The sequence below is a fragment of the Calonectris borealis genome, chromosome 12 (genome assembly GCF_964195595.1).
Source record: "Calonectris borealis chromosome 12, bCalBor7.hap1.2, whole genome shotgun sequence".
Classification (NCBI taxonomy): Eukaryota; Metazoa; Chordata; class Aves; order Procellariiformes; family Procellariidae; genus Calonectris; species Calonectris borealis.
In genome coordinates this window covers 5571033-5592803 of record NC_134323.1, presented here as the reverse complement: position 1 = coordinate 5592803, position 21771 = coordinate 5571033, and the positions used below count along the sequence as shown (strand labels likewise).

At 33.9% G+C, this 21771-nt stretch overlaps 1 protein-coding gene across 12 annotated transcripts in view; it reads right to left on the bottom strand.

Annotated features, from left to right (window-relative positions):
- Positions 1–21771, bottom strand: part of RPGRIP1L (RPGRIP1 like) — an 80627-nt gene that overhangs the window by 25618 nt on the left and 33238 nt on the right. For 9 of the 12 annotated variants that reach the window (XR_012675360.1, XR_012675361.1, XM_075161113.1 and 6 more), the window contains 12 exons: positions 20830–20936; positions 20546–20596; positions 19216–19395; positions 18448–18565; positions 16929–17381; positions 15172–15323; positions 12474–12840; positions 8720–8934; positions 7459–7542; positions 5734–5805; positions 3964–4141; positions 2737–2834 (listed from right to left, as the gene is read on the bottom strand). Coding sequence is in view for 10 of the 12 variants with exons in the window: in XM_075161113.1 (XP_075017214.1) it covers positions 2737–2834; positions 3964–4141; positions 5734–5805; positions 7459–7542; positions 8720–8934; positions 12474–12840; positions 15172–15323; positions 16929–17381; positions 18448–18565; positions 19216–19395; positions 20546–20596; positions 20830–20936 (2075 nt within the window). In the remaining 2 variants the exon portion in view is untranslated. Of the gene's footprint in view, positions 1–2736; positions 2835–3963; positions 4142–5733; positions 5806–7458; positions 7543–8719; positions 8935–12473; positions 12841–15171; positions 15324–16928; positions 17382–18447; positions 18566–19215; positions 19396–20209; positions 20293–20545; positions 20597–20829; positions 20937–21771 lie in introns of those variants that run through there. The other 3 variants (XM_075161117.1, XM_075161119.1, XM_075161123.1) reach the window with 3 other exon arrangements.

Genomic DNA, 21771 nt, shown 5'->3' with positions numbered 1-21771 from the left:
CCCAAGATCTTAATTTAAGGAACCGATAATGACAGTCTTCAATAAACTGCTATTAGTGCAAGATAATGCACTAACAGTATCTGCAACAAAAAAGAGAGATGTAAACACACCTATAGAAAAAACAGGACCACCACTGAATAAATTGCCTTATGGGCACATTTTAAGACAACGTGGAAGCTGACAGCAGTAAATTTTATTGTGATAATTGAATGCTATATTATCTCCTGTAAGGATAAAGTGTACACATGGGGGTGAAAGGAAGGAAGGAATGGAAGAGAAAAGACTTTTTTTTTTTTTTTTAAAATATAAAGACCATGCCAAATAAAATGCAAATTCCCAGTTTTGATGTCTATTTTGAGGATCTGAAACAAGTCTTTTAATCAATGTATTATACATCAAATTGATAATGTTAACTTCTGATTATTCAAATGTATGAAATATTCATAGAGAACTGTCCAAACTTTTACATTTCTCAGACTTCTTTTCTCTATTAATTATCATGCCTGGAAGCTTTTTAGTAAAAGCAGCAGCCATCAGCCTGACTGAACCTGACAAGCTAGCAAGGCCCAATTACACTGGCACTCTGTGGCACTTTGATGTACTGGAAACGAAAAGAGATAGGGGCAAATTGTATAGCACGTTATGTTAATGACTTGATTTAATCCAGCCACTAAACTTTATGTAGCCTGTTAAAAAAGATGCTAACACTAATTACGCCACTTTGGAAAGGAAAGAAGGGGACAAGCATTTCATACCGACAAAGTGAAGCTCATAAATGTTGTAAATGAAATGAAACAAAATGAAGTAATCTATGATTAATTATACATCATAGACAAGAAGAAAAGAGAAGGAAGCAAGTGGTACAGCTAAGTACTGGAAAATCTGTTAGATACCCTTTATGATCAACATATCTAAGAAATAACCATGAACTGTCTAATTTGCAACATGCAAAAAAGAAACAGTATGATCTTAAACGGCTTAAACAGTTTGGCATACAACTCAGATTTATAGGATAATTAGCATAACGATCTCTAAAAATCACAAGTCTTATTTACAGTGTTTGATTACCAGCAGGATATTCATCTCAAAAGATAAAAGGCAGTGATTTTTAATCTTAAAACAAAATACAAATTCAATCACAATTTTCACATGCTGGATTCTATAATTAACCCAAGATTTCAAATATACCAATGCCTATTTTTAAAATCCAATTTGTATCAAACATGTTGTCTTAACAGTTTATAGCTTTTGTCTTATCTACCCTTCTTGAACATGCACTTTCTTACCAGAGGAACAGATTAATGGAGAGAGGTAGAAATTAATGAACCTGAAATTAATCTACACTCGAAATTCTCTCAGAAGTGTTCTTAAATATTTTTTATAAAATACAATACAAGGTGACTAGCAACGTATAGATCAACTGTATTATAGTTTGACTTAATGATGATGAGTAGTAGTCATTTAAAGTTCTCAGAATTACAGGTGAAACATTTTTTTAACATTTTACATATAAACAATACAATTCTGTCTTCAAAAGTACCTTCTGTATCTTTCTGCAGCATATATAAGTGATAGCATTTCTAAATCTCTTCTACAACTTAAAAAAGGAGCAATATTTCTCATACGAAGCATTGCTTCTTGTTGCTAGTTACTTTGTAAGATATCACAAGGTATTTGAAAAAAGGATTAAAAAAAAAAAAATCAAACTACCTCTAGGTTATCACACTGCAGAACATTAAAAAAAGTTAGGACTGATAGCATGTAACAGTACACCCCTGGTCCTTTAAAAGAAGGCTAAGGCAGACCAGAGAAGTATTAATTGTTAGAAGTATTATAATCAATTTTAAGTGCTAGTTCTATATTTTTTAAGATTGTTCAGTCAATATTAATCTAAAAGTATGGAATATGCTTTTTTTTTTTTTTTTAAGAGAACTATACTATTGAAGTGCTGTTCAAAGTAGATTTTCCAAATTTGCATTATACTGTGTTATTTTGTATATATGACTCATCAATTGGTGGTTTTAAGAACAAGTCAAGAGAATATCATTACTGTACATGCCCACAAATAATAACAGAAAAAGAAGTACACTGAAGTGATTGGATACTGTACATGTACAAACTTTATTTAAAACTGATGTTCGGTTATAAAACTGTTGGGAAGTCAGGAACAAAAAGAAATTCAACAACATTCAATCAAGTCACCATACTGGGATGAAACACAGTGGGTAGCTAAGCATTGTAGATTTACTACAGGCAAGTAGTAAGTAAGTGAAATTATCCTCCCCTTTCTCAGAAAGCATTGGAAGAAGTAGAAAAGTACATTTTCCCACATAAAGACAACAGACAGGACTGAACAACAAGACCAAGTTCTTTAGACATTCACATCACAATAATTATCGTTCCTTAGGGAGATTTTGTGCAGGATTAAAATTTGAATTCAGATTGAAACTAGTTAGAAATGTCTACTTCTAAGTGTGTATGACAATAATGGAAAAGATGACCACAAATTTCCCCATTAAGAAAACACCTGTAAGTCACACGCACAATACAGTCAGGTTAACTTTTCTTTTTTTCTGTGAAAAGGTGTCTATTTGAACTGGAAACAGGAAAACATACATTCGTTGAAAATGCCTTAGAATCTGACCTTAGATACAGCAAAGCTACTTTCAGAGGGCATTAGGCTTAAAACATTTTTCTTAGACTTACCAAATAATTGCCATAAATACTCTGACTCACCTGTTTAATATTCTTGGATACTGGACTGGAAACAATACAGTCATCACTGTCAGTTATTATTGATTCAATGGCATCATTTTCTTGTCTATCATCTTGATCTGGGGGGGAAAAAAAAAAAAGAAAAATCAATGCAGTTAAAAACCCTTGTATTTGTAGTCCATCTGAGACTTGCTGAGAAACCTGATAGCAGTATATTTGCTTTTCTAATAAATAAAGTATAAGTGCCAGGTAAATCTTTTCTTCCTTGCAAAAGATTAACAGTGGCAAATCAATGACCTTTAAAGTCATCTAAACTGTATTTTTTTCTGATTTGCTAAAAAAAAAAAAGTAATGTTTCCCAGGTGAAAATTGATGTGTGGAATGATATAAGTCCTGTGATGACCTGAAGTATGAACAACCGTTAGCTTTATATAAGAATATGGCCTGAATTTGTGGATTTCCTCTGACTACGGTTTAACACCATGCACATGTAAAGAAGAATGTACTTTTTTTTTTTTCTTTTAAAGTAATTCTGTATGCAGGTGGTTTATTTTCTAAAGCATTCAGGTCTTTTTGCTCTGGAGCAAATAACTTATAAACACAACAGGGATCAATATCATGTTTTTCCAATTTTTCTAATGAATTCTCACGCAGAAGCTGCAAACAAGTGAACACAAAATTTTAGCATCCTGCTTGTGCTTTTACTTTAAACTTGGTATCGTTGACTTGGTTTATTTCAATGATAAACAGTTTAAGCTCGGAGGCAGAACAGGATGACCCGGCTTTTATAATCTTTAAATAAATCTGCCTCTAACAACTTTATGTCACAGATGTGATAAGACATATTACCCCTCTCACTGTCTGAAAGGATTTCCGATATCAGCATTGGCTGTTATCTGCAGACAAAAGGAGCATATTCATTAAAATAGTCTCTAGAACAGCATAGTTCTAAGGGAGAATATAAAGACATTTAAAATAGAAGCCAGGTTTCCTTTAATATTTTATGAATCTAGGTCAGATACCAGATTTTTGCATTCAATTACAATACAGTTTCCATTTGGGAAGAAAATAACACCACCACATCCACCACCCAGCTTCAGCTATAAAGTACACCAGAATATCATTTCTGTCATGAAGCTTCTCATAATGAGGCAGCTCCCACTGCTAGTAAGAAATGCTTAAGAAAATGGAAAGAGACATAGATTTATTAAGAAAATACAGTTACTTATTCATAAAAATGAATTCTACCTTCTGGTTCCAATTCTTCAGTTATTTCTGTCTCATCTCCAGAGGTAACGGAGCTTTGGTCGGCCAACTGCCCCTCTGACAGATGTGAGAGGTCTTCTTTTTCCTGTTGAATTTCTTCAGCCATCTCCTTCACTTTATCATCTGCTAGCCTTTCTTGTTTAAGCTCATGTACCACATGCTATATAAAAATAGACAAACTTACAGTCTTTATAACACTCCCTGAATAGTAAAAGTTACTGAAGTTCAAAACTTGAAGAGTTGTGGATCACATTCATTATACATAGCCTTTAAACAATTATATTGCTCATGCAGTGCAGGAAACAATGAGAAGTTGTCAACTGCAGTAACAAATAATTGATACAGTAGAAAGACAATTCTCTAACAATGTATATTTGTGAAAACATAACTACTATAATCATTTGGTACCTGTCAACATATATACAGCCTGTTAAATTTCCAGATTCATTTGTATTTCAGGTCTTTCAGTTCTACAAGACTCAGTTTAAAAACCAAACCAAACCAAACCACAACAAAAACCAAAACCATCACTACCTTTCTGAGTTGGCAATTTTATAACAAATTATACAATATTTTTTGTTTTCAAAACCAAACTAAAATTGTATAAAAAAGAATTGGCTTTGCTACAAAATACAAATATGTTATCTAAGGTAAAATATCTTTAGTGCACAACTTACTCTGAAGTAATCTTATTCCCTTCTTTCTCTTTGAGTACAATTACATAGAATAATACTTCATCAATAGATATAACATTACAGACATGGCATCTTCATGGAAATTGGCTGGAGACCTATCCATTACTTACTATCCAACAATCCTTCTCGAGGACTGAATTTTCCACAAAGATACTGATGCCTCACCTCCCACCCTCAGAATCCGTGAGGTAACTTTCAGCTGTCCACAGAACATCTGAGTTTTCCAAAACTGGACCTGAAGAGTTATTTCTATTCTAACACATTTAGAGCTACACAAAGCCAGGCAATGTTAACAAACACTTAAGTGCCTTATTCTATAAATAAAGGTTATCCTTGAAGTTTTCAAGTCATAGAAAACTGACTTTGTCTCTTATGCTCCTCCTTGGCATAGATGATGTGTCATAACCACTGTGTTTTAAACAATGTTTGGTCATTCTTTTTAATTCCTTCAGTGACAGAGCTGCATTTTGTGGATAAAATTTTCAGAGAGAGAATACTTTTTGATTATTCCACTTGACCAATACTACTTGATGTGGTGGAAGGGAGACTTAACTTCTCAATCAAAGCCCCAGATGAGCTTTAAAGTAGGAAAGTGAAAGGAAGATAAGAGCCAGTGATTAAATGTTGTGTTACACCACTAGAAACTACAGTTTGCCAATCTGCCACAACTTACTTTCACAACCAATTGGACCATTACAAATTACAATATTTAATACTTTTCTTCTCCTTGGAATGCGACATATTTAGCAATATTCCAAAGTTACTCCATTTCTTCTTCATTTCCCCCTGCTATATAATGGTAATTTTTAGAGGGAAGACAAAATAAACTTCATCCAAACATTGAAGGAAGTAAGTAGAGATATTCCTCCCTTTCTAATGGCTAAAAAAAAGAAGATTGTCATCACAAAGAATCACTTTTTTCATATTTCAGAGAAGTTTTTAAGATCTTACTTTACTGTAGTTTGATTTTTGATACATGACTCTGAAGAAATTACATACACATGGAATTCAAATGCAATACATTATATAAAACCACAAAACCTGAATAATCGCATACCTCTGAAACACTTGAAACTCTTGAAGCCTTCATCTTCTGTGCAAGTTCTGTATCATTTTCAACAAAAGAGCCCTAAGTTATGGGTAAAATAAGGGGAAGCCTTTAATATATAGTAGACAATTAACACACAAAAGCAGGTATAAATTTACTGGCGGAGAAGCATTTGGACAGGAAATTATGTCCTCCTTTGCTTCCCTGCATTAGCATTACTGCTTCTGTCCTCTGCTATAGCTTCTACCTATGAAGCTGGACAATTCTTAAAAATGGTTTAGGTGAGTCAAAACCATTCATCCCGCTTTTTAGGGAGTCTCCTTTTCCAAAAACAACTATTTGTTTTGGCATGTGTCACATTATTATCCAAAATCTGCTATTCAAAAAATGAACAGGGAAATGAAACAGACTGTTCCTGTACAGTTTTAATCTGTTGAACTTCTAATTCTCTTGCATGGACACTCTCTTGCCATTTCACAACAAGATTTAAACATCAGAGAAGCCCCAGCTATTTCATTATTTAGTCCTAACAGTACTTTTGTCTCTAACCAGACAGTGAGGCTTGGATTTTTAAAACAGCTAGGGGAGCTGCCCACACAGTAATGAAGACTTCTGATGGAGACCGAGTAGCTGTCTCCCTTAGAAAATCATAGTTTGTGAAAAATCGGAGAAGTTACTGTTTGGACAGCTGAAGATATGTTGTGTGTGTAACTATATCGCTAACATTTCAGTTTTCCAGATCTAAGCTCTCAAAATATTTGATTTCACCAACATTTGACCTTTTTTTTTTTTTTAAAAGTTAATAAATACAAGAGATCGACTTAATTCTTATTTCTGTAAGGCTCAAAAAAAAGTTCTAGTCAAGGTAAACTGAATAGCAGAAGAACCTGTGAACTGAAAACCCACGTTAACATTTCAAAAAATAAATCCAATCAAGGCATTTACAAATGCAAAAAAATTATCACAGCTAGTTTTTAATTAATTAATGCAACATAATATTATTAACTAATAACAATACTCATAACCTTTTATAACTAGCTATTAAAGAACCTACCTTAACTCACTGGATTTAATTAAAAGAGTAAATACAGCCTATCCTTAGTTGTCTGAAGGCAGATTATTTACGATCAAATGAAAATTTACACCATACAGTAGATATGTTTGAGTTAGTTCCATGCAGACTGTCCTAGAGTCTGGAAGAATGTGCACATGATAGTGCATCCTAAGTTCAGAAGTGTAATTGTTTTCACAGTGTGTGTAATCTCAGTTAATAAACCTCATTTAAGAGGTGACTGATCTGTGTCAAATTGCGTATCTCATTAGCACAATACTCAGGATCTGTTTGGATCAAGCTGGTTTCTATAGAGCCATTTATATGTCTGTGCAAGTGGCACACTGTACAAAGACACTTTAATTAATAACTCACAGAGCTGAGAAACACAGTGCAAAGACAGTTGATTGGTCCTGTTAGAATCTGCTGTAAGTCTATGAAAGTCGAAGCTTGTAAACTGTGGAGAATAGCAAGCAATTCTAAGGGAATGACACAAATACCCCTCTATTGTATCTCTCACCTATATGCAGTACTGTGCTATCATTCATTGCCTGGGACATCCCAGTCTTTGTGCTGCTAAAATAATCGAGTATTCTTGATTATTAGTTCTACAAATTGTCCATACTGAGACATAAGTAGCCTTTTTTGCTTCAACATGCACGAGCAAAAGACTTAAAACTTACTGCCATCTGTATTGTACTAAGATCCAGAAAAGACACTTTCTTGTCTGCTTGAGCTGCACGCTGCCTTGGTTTGGGTGTTGGTTTCTGTAATAAAACAAATATAGTTGAAGACCATTTATTGCCATATTCTAACCATCTTATTTTACAGTAAATTTTGAGGGACCCTAATTTTTCTCAAAGCCAAATCTAACTGCGCTAAATTCAATTCTAAACAGACAAGATGATATAGATGTTGTTCGAATAAGCAACCCCCCCAAATGGAGATACTTTTCAGAAATCAGCCACAATAGGTATAAAACTCTACAGAACATCTGTGGAATGCAATGTGAGTTCCAGGTGAGAAATAATTATAGGACTGAAGTCAGTGGTATCATATACGTGGCAGAATGATTTATTATTATCGTTTATGGAGTGCTTGATTTCTTTTCTTGTTCTGTAGGCTTACCATATCTTTGGCACCTTTCCTCATGCCACTCCCGTTGGAGAATTTTCACACAGAAAGACAAAAGAGACTGGTAATAGTTGCAAAATTAACAAAATGATCCAGAAGTATTTCTGTCATGATGGCATGGTTTATTACTCTTCATGCTTTACTCTCTTGATGAAGGTAGAAATTATCCTCCATTTCCACTGATTTTTATACACAAAAAAAAAAATCCTTACACTACTTTTAATTTATGAGTGATTTTTAAGAAGCTATTGGGTATTTTAGCACCCATGCTCCAGGCACTAGAATAACAAAGAGCGTGGTGCAGATACACCTACGTATCTGTACATATGGCTTGGGTCTGGCTGCTTGAGAATTCTTTTGGCTCAAAGCTACCCCAACTGACTGAGTTCTGTCTGAGTTTCTAAGAGACCACAGAAACAACAGCTGATTTCATGACTGTCATAAATTTCAACCGTAGCCCTAAAGTTGCACAAGCATGTGACTACATTTTATGTAGGACATCTACATTGCAAAGAGAATTAATAAGCACTAAATTTACAGGGAAGACATTTAATGTTTGTTATTTCTCCTCCCTTTTCTCCCCACCCTTTTGCTAACCAGTTATCTATTGTTATAAAAGACTTTAAAAAGTTTTGGACACGAAAGATTTCACTTCCCAAAGGAAGTCGAAGATGGTCGTTATATGAAGTATTTGTACTACGCATTATTTTACAGTAAAGACAAATCCTGGTCATCAGAGAAGAACTAAATGACCTGCTGTAATAGGACTTTTCTCTCTCTTAACTTCTGTGAGTTTTTTAAATTACTTACTGTCGGTGACGAAGTAAAAGAAGGATACAGGGCTGGAGTCTGCATTTTTTCCTCTGCTAGTAATTTAGTTGCCATTGACTTCTCATTTTGAACGTAATTCACTAAGTCTGCAGCCATTGTTGGTCCACTTGGTGGTAGGTAGACAAACTTCCATTTTAATTCAACTGTGATGGTACCAGTAGCATGTCTTTCAGAATTTGTTAGTTCAAAAGTACCTGAAAGCAAAATGCAAATCTTGTCTAAATTATCTTATTCTATACATATACAAGAAAATGCAATGCAAAACTGAATGGTATTCAGGAATTAAGTATCTTAATAGTCTTCATTTTAGAAGCTAAATAGTGTCAAAATATTGTGCTTTGTAGATTCAAATATATTCAATGTAACACCGTGGACATTCAAAAATACAGGATTTAGAAGGGACTAGATTACTGTATTCATTCAAGATGTTCTGTAGATTTCTCAGATAATCCAATACCAGATAACTAATTCTTATTGTCATCTTTCAATAGATCTAACTAAAACATTTCCATGTTTTACTAATACTAACTTTTGTTAAAGAAAATATAAGGGTTTCAAAAAATCTGTGAGTTGCTAAATCTTTATCGAAGAAGAAACACCCTAATTTCACTTGCAATTTTTCTCCTATTATCCATTTATATGGGACAGTTGTAGAATCATATTTTAAAGTTTTCATGAATGTCTTATAGTTGACAATGAAATAATCGTTAAGCAGTTTTTGTATTATAAACACCATAGCAAATTTGTAACCGGTATCAGCTTGTGGGGAGCAGTTGATGCACTGAAGGCAGGGCTGCTACTCCCACAGTAGGAAAATGGGCTGACGGAAACCTCGTGAAGTTCAACAAAAGCAAATGCAAAGTCCTGCATCAGCCCAGGAATAGCCCCAGGTGGAGGTACAGGCTGGGGGTTGACTGGCCGCAAGCAGCCTTGCAGAAAAAGAGCTGGTCCTGTTTGACAAAAATAATATAAGCCAGCTAAGCCAAGTCTTTGCAGCAAAGAATACCAACTGTTCCCTGGCCTGTATTAGCAAGAATGCAGTCAAGCAGATCCAGGCAAGTTTCATACTTTTTCTACTCGACACCTATGAAATGGCATCTGGAATACCGTATCCAGTTTTGGCCACTCCAGCACAAGCAAGATACTGACATTCTGGAGCAGGTCCAGTGGAGGACTACAAAGAGCTTCAGGGCATTGGAGCACATGACATACAAGAGGCTGAAAGAAGTGATTTGTTCAACCTTCAGAAGAGGAGGCTCAGAGGGGATCTTATTGCCACCTAATAGGGGTGTGTGGAAAAGACAGAACCAGAGGTGCACAGCAGAAGGAGGACAGCCAACAGACACAAGTTGGAACACGGGAAATCCCAGCTCTGTAAGGAAAAAGTTTTTATTATGAGGGTGATCAGACATTGGAACAGGTTGACCAGACAGGTACTAGATCTCTGTCCTTTGAGATATTAAAAATTTAACTTGGCAAAGCCCTGAGCAACTTGCTCTAACTGGGTCAGGAGGTTGGACTAGATCATATCAGGAGTTCCAGTTGACAATGATTCTAAGATTCCAAGTGTAGCTCTTAATCTGTTTTTTTCCCCAAAGAGGCTGACTTCTCATGTCAATTTCCTAATTTATTTTAAGTGTACATTAGCCAAAACCAGAAAAGGAAACTAATGAGAAAAAAAATGAAGCCATGCAGAGAAAAAAAACATGTTTTAAATTAGCGTATCAGTCCTGAAAAAAAAGAAGTAGCAGCAACACCAGGAGAAAAGGAGGTGGGAGAAAGTATGAATATGCCAGGAAACATTTTTTATCATTAGAATATAAAAAAGGACCAGTAAAAGAAGCTATCAAATATTTCCAGGTTACTTTTGAACCAGGAAAAAACACTTGAATTTTTTTTTTTTTTTATTTTTTCAAGAGTTATTTCAAGACACCTACTATTTTTGTTTCACAGACACCTTGTCAGTTATGAAAGCAGTACATTTTGAAAGTCAGGTTTCAGCCACCCCTTCCCACTTGATGTTAAGACTAACAGGGCCTTTCTGCCTAATAATGAAAGATACTCATAATATAGTAGTGTGAGAAATATAACTGGTAAACTTGGTAGGCCTCTCAAGGCAAAAAACAGTGGTAAAAGACAGATGCAAACAGATTACTAAAATGCTAACAAAAAAAACCCCACATCAATAATGGATTAGCAACTAAATTTAGTCAGTGCTAGAGTGACATATTCCAATTATAACTATTTATCAGATCATAATTATTCCATACCTGGGCCAGTATAGAGAATAAAGGATTTAAAAGACTTTTCATCCTTGTTAGGACCATGGTAAATGAATGTTTGGACACCAGGTTCTTTTGATTTAATTTTTTTTCTTTTACTTGCAGATTTTAAAGAAAATATTTACTTCTTTCTCTTAAATCTCAGAAAATGTCATGAGGTGAAAAATACCCTACTATTGCAATCCACCCTGTAAGGTACAGGCATCCTGTTCAGATTCATTGCAGTTAATGGATAATCACAAAAACAAACACCACTTTTAAGATTTGAGTTAAAATGCAACAATGCTCGAATATTCCGTTACTACTAGCTTAGTAAATAAAAGAGATATTCAAAACTTTTTCTCTCCCTTGGTCTTTTCTTTCTCTGATGTATAAAGTTTATATTAAAAAAGTCATTCATCAGTTTCAAAGCTCTGACACAGATTTTTCACTAGCCATGACTTAAGTAACACTGAGACGCAAAATTTCTTTCCAGGATTTCATTGGCGTTTAAAATTCTGTCACACAAGAACAACAGATGAACGATATGGGTTTTTAGAACCATAGAATCATTTAGGTTGGAAAAGACCTTTAAGATCATCAAGTCCAACTGTAAACCTAACACTGCCATGTTCACCACTAAACTATGTCCCTAAGTGCCACATCTACATGTTTTTTAAATACCTGCAGGGATGGTGACGCAGCCACTTCCCTGGGCAGCCTGTTCCAATGCTTGATAATCCTTTCAGTGAAGAAATTTCTCCTAATTTCCAATCTAAACTTTCCCTGGCGCAGTTTCCTCTCGTCCTATCGCTTGTTATTTGGGGAAAGAGACCAACACCCACCTCGCTACAATCGCCTTTCAAGTAACTACCTGTAGAGAGCGATAAGGTCTCCCCTGAGCCTCCTTTTCTCCAGACTAAACAACCCCAGTTCCCTCAGCCGCTCCTCATGAGACTTGTGCTCTAGACCCTTTACCAGCTTCGTTGCTCTTCTTTGGACACACTGCAGCATCTCAATGTCCTTCTTGTAGTGAGGGGCCCAAAACTGAACACAGTGTTCGAGGTGCAGCCTCACCAGTGCCGAGTACAGGGGCACGATCACCTCCCTACTCCTGCTGGCCACACTATTTCTGATACAGGCCAGGATGCCGTTGGCCTTCTTGGCCACCTGGGCACACTGCCAGCTCATGTTCAGCCGGCTGTCGACGAGCACCCCCAGGTCCTTTTCCACTAGGCAGCTTTCCAGCCACTCTTCCCCAAGCCTGTAGCGTTGCCTGGGGTTGTTGTGACCCCATTGCAGGACCCGGCACTTGGCCTTGTTGAACGTTGTACAATTGGCCTCGGCCCATCGATCCAGTCTGTCCAGATCCCTCTGAATAAATTCTCTTTTGTTTGGTTCTTAAAGAGATTTAAAGAGATACGAAACGGGAAGTGAAGATTTTGTTAAGTTTAAAGAGATCTAATTCTTACCTGAAATAGATCTGTCATGTGCTAAAGAAATAAGAGGCACACTGGCTTTCCCTACATAAGCACCTTCTTCTGTTTCACCATCATCAAATACATAAAAGGTTAAGGATTCTGATTTTAGGTATCGGTCTAAATCTGCATTCATTGGCACTTGGAAACACATATGGTCATCTATTTGTGGGTTGTTGCTGCTAGGAATGATGGGAGTATCATGGTCTGCAAAATCAAAGAACTTGTAGACAACATAAGGATTTGGCTGAAGATGTTTTTTTCGGGATTGTAGACTGTTACAACATTTTATTGTAATGTGGAGTTCATTTAAATTGCCATCTGTTGAAGTGCTGACTTGGGCAGTTCTGAGTATCTGCTGCTTTAAATGAAAAAGAAGTTAAATTAAAAACATTAGAATTCTTATGTTAGCAAACTCTAAGAGCTATATAAATAGAACAAATAACTGATTATTTCAATGACACTCCAACTACTGTTTAATTTTATATGTCAAAATATTACTTGTTCTATAAATACAACATTTCTCTTGGGTTGTTGGTATAAGGAAATAAGAGGTTAATCCTTTCAGGTCTGTGACTGTTTGCTTTATTCTTCTAAAGTTTTATGATCTATTTGTCATTTGATTATCTACAAAGCAGTGAAGATCACAGTTTTAAGAGTGATTCATATCTAGTGCCACTTTAAAGTTAAGGATTCTGATCTTGACAGCTATTCTATGTCAAGAAATTTTTATAACTGGAGTCCCTTTTATATATGTACTTCTCAATAATTAAAATTGCAATCCAGATTCCTCTGTTTTTTTCTTCCTCCAAAACCTTTACAAACAATTTATAAAAAATTTACAAAAATTAGAAATCAGCATGTGAAGAGTAATAATAAATGTTTAAAATAAATTAAAAAACTCAATGATATCACAAATTTTTTGAATTACCTATCAGCAAGGCTTTTACATGCTGTGGAACCCCTAATTGGCAAACTGGGAAATTCATTTTAATAAAAATTAAAGAATAAAAAGAAAACAAATAACATGACTATCTTAAATGAGTAAGCCCCATCTATATTGATCTCAAAAGGCTCTCCTTCTTTACTGTAATATGTCATAGTTATTTTCATTAATGGTACATAATTATCTTGCTTGTGAAAACTAGAGTTCTGTCTACAGGTATATGGGGAAATATGTACCAGTTTGCTTTTGTGTGATAAAATGTTAAATATTTTGATTAAATAATCCACATTGAAATAGTTAATGAGAAAACTAAACATGACAGTTTAAGTCCTTAATATGCAACCTTAAGACTACTATTTCTGGCTACATACGGAACTGGAAAAAAAAATTTATAGCAGTTTATGTACACTTCATGTTTCCATGATTTCTGCTGCTATACAGGACAGAAAATTTTATATGTATGTTTAACTAGTGAAAGCTTAAATTTTGGTACGCACAACTGAAGCTACTTTTGCAGCTGCAGATCGACAGAACCCTTAACATAATGTAACCATCTGTTATAGCTATATGACTTTTAGTTTATGCTGTGAAACATTTCTGAAAACTGTGGTGTTTCAAACAGCTCTGTAGAAGCTGTTCTTCATTTCTGCCATTTTTCCTATTTTATCTTCTCCCGTATAATCAGTATATTTCAGTTCCAAGTTTGAATTTGCAATTTTACAATAATTACAACAAAATGCTCTGTTCCACATGCCTTACCTTTCAACTGTGTTTGGATTGGTAACACAGCTAGAAATAACATAATCAAAAATAGAGAAAACTAAATAACAGACTTTGGCATTTAACAACAGCCAGATTTCATGAGTTAGTTAAGTATACCTTTGATTGTTTTAAAAATCAGATTTAAAGCAAATGTCATGTTATCAAACATGAAGTTATTCTGAAAATGCCTACACTGACCTTTAATAGAATTCATACACTAAACATACTTCTCAGATTAAATCATGGAATCCATTGAGATTCTAGTATAATATAAATTTACATTATGGAATAATATAAAATATTAAAGTTAATCCAGACTTACAGTAATTTAAACAGCTAGAGATTAAAAAAAATTGCCTGTTAGAAACTCTAAAGTGTTTTAATTTATACATTTCAACCTGATTGTTTTTAATTCTTAAACAATTGTTAAAGATGTCTGAAAGTCCCTTCTTTTTCTGTGACTCTTATTTAAACGTGATTATACAGTGCATTATATTATTAAAATTCTCTTCATTATCCAGCTTAAAAAAAAAAAAGAAACCCTGAAATAATCTCAATCTCATGATAGTCAAACATTAAGAACTTTGAGACCTTTCTGAACAACCGCTTCACCTGTTGTACTATCTGACACCCAGTTGGTTTAACATTCCTGAATATTGTACTAGAACAAAATGTAAACAAAATCTGGCACTTACAGGTTAAGAAAATTAAATATAATAATTTCAAATATTCTAGTGACAATTTCAGTAAAAATAAAAAACTGAAGTTTAAGACTTTGTCTTCAGGAAAGCTATAATTCAACTGGTTCTTTATCTCTTTAGATGAAAACCATGTCATTCAACTGCTAAAGATATTTTCCAGTTCAAGAACCTTTAACTTTGTTAACCTTGAACATATCAAGACTTGAAGGAAACTATTGGAACTGAAAAAGTAATTTTGAGCAGTTTATTCTACCAAAACTATGAAGTACAAACCCAAACATACCGGCGGTGGTTCTTCACGTTCCCTAAAATTGGATGTTATATACCCCAGAGCCTTTGACCTCTCTTTGTAGAGACTAATAGCTTGATCCATAGGAACTCGTAACCTGATCCAGTATTCTACGGTACCATAATTTTGAATGTTTCCTTTGATTCCTAAGGAATAAATACATACGGGATTGCATTAATTTTCTTTTCAACATTAAAGCACTTAAGTCAAAAGCTAGGAAACGCCACAAATTAAAGATTAGTTGTCTTGCGACTATGCGTTACGACAGTGTTCACGACATGAGATGTGCAGTTCATGTTAGAAACAGAAACAACAACTCCTCTGGCTCTACATGTATGATCCAAAACTGAAACATGACCATTTTCTCATATTGCAATCTGCGATATTTACTGTCCAAGCTATAGAGTCAAGTCAAGTTCATTATTTTAATTTCTTTAAGGCAAATAAAGCTTAGGACAGTTTTGTATGTCAACAGTTGGAAATGTCCCATAAAGTGGCATGCAGTTTAAATTACTGGCAAAAATACCACTTTATAATGGCTTATTAAACCAGATTTTTGACAAAAGCGGGCAGTTAGAGGTCTCTGACTATACTGATCTGACAAAATACTTCTAAAAAAAAAAGTAAGTAACACAAAATTTTAAGTACTTCTTAAAAAAGGCTTGTCTGGGATATCTTGAAATAATTTTAAAACAATGAATTAAATAAAAAGGAAAAAAATGCACAAAACCTAAACCAACTCCCCCATAGATTATGCTACTATATGAAATATTATTAACTGTAATCACCATCATTTGCACCTTTTTGATGCTTTACGACTTTTATATGAAGACCTCTGACTTACCAGTTTAAATTACAACCATTGTAACCAGTTCTTCCTTTATTTATTGATAAAGAATGAGGGGATATATTTATGACATTTGGGCCAGATATAAAGCACTGATGTTTGATAGTCTTATAATGCAGAAATATTTTTGTTTTTAACGTATATTCTGCCAAACAGAGAAACTGCATATGCAAAAGTAGAATAATTTAATTTCATTTAAATATATTACAAGACTTCACTGAAGTTACCGTATGCTTCACAGCTGAAGTAAGTAGGACCCCCTTGTATCAATAACAGTCTCAGAGGATGAAAGAAACTTGCATTAAACAACTAAAACACAATTAACAATATATAAAATAAAGCAAAATGAAAAAGAATATCAGTCTTATTTTAAAATATCTTCTCTGCAGCATTCATAGAGAAATTCTAACATATGAATAGTAGTCCACGCAATCAAGTACACTGCTCTACTAACTACTTTTCTCCATGTTGTTTTTGTATAATTATGTTGAGTAAGGTGATACTATCTTTTATTAAAATTCTTTACATGTGTAGTAGTAACGCTTTGCAAGTAACCTTTATACAAGACAAAGAATCACTTGCTATTTTCAGACAAGGTTCTCTAATGCGATTTCCAGCATGTCACATACTTCTAATATCATGTACTTCAGGATGACTATATTAATATCATCTTTGTCCTCAGCCGTTATGGCCAAAATTGCATCTGTTAGAGCTTTCCCACAACTGTTGGTAGAATCACCAGAACATGCTACACATCCAACAGGAAATATCATATTGTGTAAACCTTTTTCTTTTTTTTCTTTTGAAATAGTAATACATGAATTCATTGTTGGCCAAATACACATTACTTAATTGTCACTTACAATACTGCATCAAACAGAATACATTTTGGTATGTTAATTACCAATTAAATTTGCTGTGCTGTAGATCTTCCCATTATTTTCCAAGATTTCATGGAACTTCAGTTGACATGCTGCAACTGTTTCATAATCTGTGCCATATGCGTGATGAACCTCAAGTGTGATACTGTTTCGCTGTATATAGTGCAAGAAGCAGTCATCAGCTTGCACAAGATACTGAGAAGTGAAGTCATATGATGGGGTACGCCCATAAACTACTGGGGTTGTCTGAAGTTCGAAGTCATAGAATGCGTAAGTACAAAAAGTTGCAGGTTCTTGGTCACCAAAAGAGTGCATAGCTCCAGAAGAGAAGATCACTTTGCTGATATGAATTTCAAAAAGGTTCTCTCCTCTTTCTAAATGTAAAGTTTCATCAAATTCATCCACTGGATCACCTGGCAATATTTCTGGTCTGGATTTATGCGGTTTTGTACCATAAACAATATCTTTTAGTTGGGCTGCAACAAATAAAATAAAATAGAGCTACAATATGACTGTCTTGTTTAAAAATCCAATATAATTAATGATTGAGTAGAGAGGAAAAAAGCATAATTCAATTATATTAACAATATTACTTTCTTAAAGGCGTTACCAAAAAAGAAATCACACGTTTAAAATCATACATCTACTGCTCATTTAGCACTCTGACAACAATCAAGAATACCTCCACAATGGAACTGCTTCAATATACATAAAAATAGACACAGGCCCCTAATAATTAATAACAGATTACAAGGGAGTTAACAAGCAAAAATTCAGAAGTCTTATGTAATGATCAAAATAAGTATCACTATGCAAATGCAGCAGAGACTTAAGATACATATTTTTGTAGGGTTGAACTAAATTTGCCAGGGAAAGAAAGAATACATCTGACTTTTAACCTCTATAATATCCTGAGTGGACAGAACTATCAGCAAAGACCTTTACATGTTGCCCGCCTTACAGGTGGTAAATGGTGAACAATTGCCTACAGAATTAGGACACAAATCATTATGCAGTCCTTTAGTACAGGGGATGCAACTTGGAGACAAAACATGAAAATTGCTATGACATTGCGGTTTGTAAGGTATCCTATTTCCCACTTCCTATGTGCCTTTCACACACTGAAGCCATTAAAACAGCATTTTAAATTCATCATATTGAAATATTGCATAGGTATATTATAACATGGCTTTGGGATTTTTAGCAACACATAAAATGATTATGTAATGATAGGACAGTAAAATAAAAGGTTGACCGTAAATCTATGATTTAACAAAAAAAAAAAAAAAAAATCTAAGTTTGGTAGTTTTATTCTTATTCAGCAATAGCTGCAGCATAAACTGTTTTGTTGAATTTTGCTTGATTAATAACTTTATCATTTAAGTCAATGAAACAGCACACACAATTTTCCATGAAAGAACTGACCTTTCTACTAGTTTTAGGAATGGAAAAGTGTTTCAACTGAAGAACAAATTTAGAACAATAATTTGCAAGAGATAAAATATAAAAAAAAAAATAGAGAAGAATATACTTTAAAGATACCTTCTAGTTTTCTGATGCGTGCAGCTCTAATATCAAGAAGATGGACATACTGTTCCAGTTTTAACTCATAGTCTTTCTGTAGACTTTCCATCTTCTGTGTCACTGCTTCTACCTCAGTCTGAAAAAAATTTGCATGTTAAAAGGACTTTTGAGGCTTGTCTGCACTGATGCTGCACATGCTTTTGCTTACAAATTAAAATACAGTTAGATTTGAGGAAAGAACATTTAGAGTACACAAAAATAGCAGCAATTTTTCATTCAGCAATACAGCAATCAGTTTGAATTTCACAAAACCTAAAAACATTATTAAGAAAAACAGACTAACTATTCTTTCAGGACAATGTTCCTAATAGTTTCTTTAATGATTTTGTTATTTTAAATTTAGATTAATTGAATGAAAAGTCGAAATATGATCTGCAATAATCCAGCACAAGAGAGTAAAAGCAGAGTGTTGTGGAAAAGGAAGCTTATTTGATAAATACACTTACTATTTTTCCTGTGAAGACCTGATAAGAGCTCAGAGATAATCCCAAAAAGACATGGTTTGAGGGCTCTGATCAAGGCGAGTTAAAAGACTAAAGTTATAGTCATTTGGATGTCACAATTTTTAAAAAATACTTTCAACAAGAGCAAATATTAGGTTAGGTTACCTACAAACAGACTGGCTTTGTTGCTGAATTTGCAAGTCTTCATTATGACAAGTTCCAGTGCTACAAATGTTAAAATGTTATTGTCAGGTTATTTTCCACTATGAGTAGAGTTTAGTACCTGGTAATCTTTGTTAATTTTGTGCTGCACAATTAACATATTCCTTGTCTTTTCAAGTTCTTGCACTGTTTCCGCATGTGTTAATTGCAGCTCCCGCATGGAGTGTTCTAGATCTTTATGGTTATCATCTTCTACTTTTTCCAAAAACATGAGGTCCCCATTTGTCTGCTGCTTTTGAACCTGGACCAAATTTAAAAAATTACTAGGACAAACTTTTGCAAAATATTTGGATGTATTTGTGCCTGGTTAAATGTAACACTGGGATATAATTTTGGAACAACAGTAAGACAGTAAGCATAATTTTGTAAATTTTGAGCATGTGGTAATGAGGTAGACCGGTAACTGTCAGGATTGTATTCAGTAACTCAGTAATCTCGTGATTATCAGGAACCAATTAAAATATATGAGATATTCAGAAGCAATCACTCCTGTCTATCCAATGAAAATACAAAACCCTTAATATATTTGCCATTTATACAATTATTATTCTCAAATCTACATTGCTTCTGTTATTAATACTGGGAGTTTAATTTTCATCTAGTTTTTTTTTTTCCTTTCTTTTTTTCATTATCATCATAGAATTATCATTTGCATTTCAGTAGCAGAAGAAGATTCTATTTATACTAAAGACTTCCTCAAGAAAACAAAATGTAAGTGACTGGAACAGTGGCAACTTAATGCAAACTTATTTTTTCACTGATTTCTTCCCCACACCTCCACTTCATTTTCAGTTTCACTGTAAACAATAAAATTACAACTTATATGCAAGGTATTTTTGTTTTTCTGTTTTAATAAACAAAGAGAAGTTGCTAAGCATCGCTGTATCGCATTTCAGAACTTCCATGCTTACAGTACACTCCCATAAATTACAGAATTAATAAACAAAAATGTTTTTTTAATAAACATTATAGGAAGAATAAGATGGCGTGATAAGTCATTTAACTGAGAAAAAGTAAGTTTTTAAAAAAAATGCTTGTGAACCTGGTTTAATACACTTTTGATGTTATAGTGAATTATCTACATAACTCTAGATTTCATCACGGCAATTCTTTCACCTTCCCTTCTGCTTCACTGTAACTGAAAAATGACAAAAGCACACATATGAGCTTGAATTGATTTCAGGGACTTCAGCCCTTGAAAATCCCAGGCATTATGTAGAAAACACGTTATGGTCAACCAAGGGTTTAAAACAAAAAAAAAAAAAGGAAAGAAAAAAAGAGAAAAAAAGAATAAATACAAAATATATAGAACTATAGAATGGTTTGGGTTGGAAGGGACCTTAAAGATCATCTAGTTCCAATCCCCCATATGCTCATTCTTTGTAAGTTACCTTTATAAGCAAGAGAGCTTCACTGAGTTCTGCCACATCAATATCACTTTCCTGAAACAGAAATACTTAATGAAAAGGTGTTATCAGATGTGAATGAATATCGAAAAAATACATTCAGAATAACAAGATGCATTCTCACTAAACATGACATTTTGCTTGATATAATGAATAAATAAACACTGTTATATTTCTGTATTCTTTTACTTTCAAGAAGTATTTGCACTATGCATAAAACATTGAATGGGGTTTTTTTTGCTCATATTCTAAATAGAAATAGAGTTCACCTTGGTCAAAAACTTTATGTGATTTTTCAGTTCATCTAGTTGTTGCTTATGTTCCAGGTAGCATAACTGCAGGTCTTTGTTCTCTTGCATCAGCTTTTCCTTTTGGTCTTAACATAGAAAAAGAACAAAATATTATACTTAATTCAACATAATTATAAAAATTATAAACTTGCTTTTTCAAATTAACTTATGCATGAAAATTTCATTTTAACATGTGGAAACTAATTTATTTTGTATCTTTGGTATTAACAAACAGAAAGAGAGGGATAGAAAACTATTCCTCTCTTTGATCTGGTATAGGTGTGTGGATTAAAAAAAGCAAAACATTCTTACTTTCATTAAAAGGGAACCTATTGCATCAAAAATCTACACTTTGTGTATTTCTAAATAGAAAGACATGGCCAACTAAGTACAGTTCTGTTTTTGGGAGGAGGGAGGGAAGAGCGGAATAGAGAAGATGTAAAACTCTGACAGTCTGAATGACTAAACACCATTAAACGTATCAGTAGAAGGTTACACAGATTTTACACAAATACCCACTAATGCATAGATACATCCACAATGATTTCTCAATAAGATGTGAGAAAAAACTTAAGGATTAGGCAAAATAATTTAGTTGTAACAACATACCTTCTTTCACATGGAAAAGTTTTAAAAGCAAGCTTTTCTCAAAATCATAAGTGTTTCTAAGGAAAAAAAGTACTCGCTCACTCTACTCCCCTGGCCAAACTCCTTATTCTCTTGATAACAATGTTTTTTTCTCCTTCCATTTTTTCCTGTGTTTTTGAAAGTCCTGAAGTTATATTCTCATACCATGTACTTAAATACTATGAATTCATATTTTAGACCAGAATGATATAAATGTTGTGTCAATCTGATGTGCAGGTATTACCTTTGTAATTCCCATCTGCACTCATGGGAGCTGATTGCTAAAACATTACA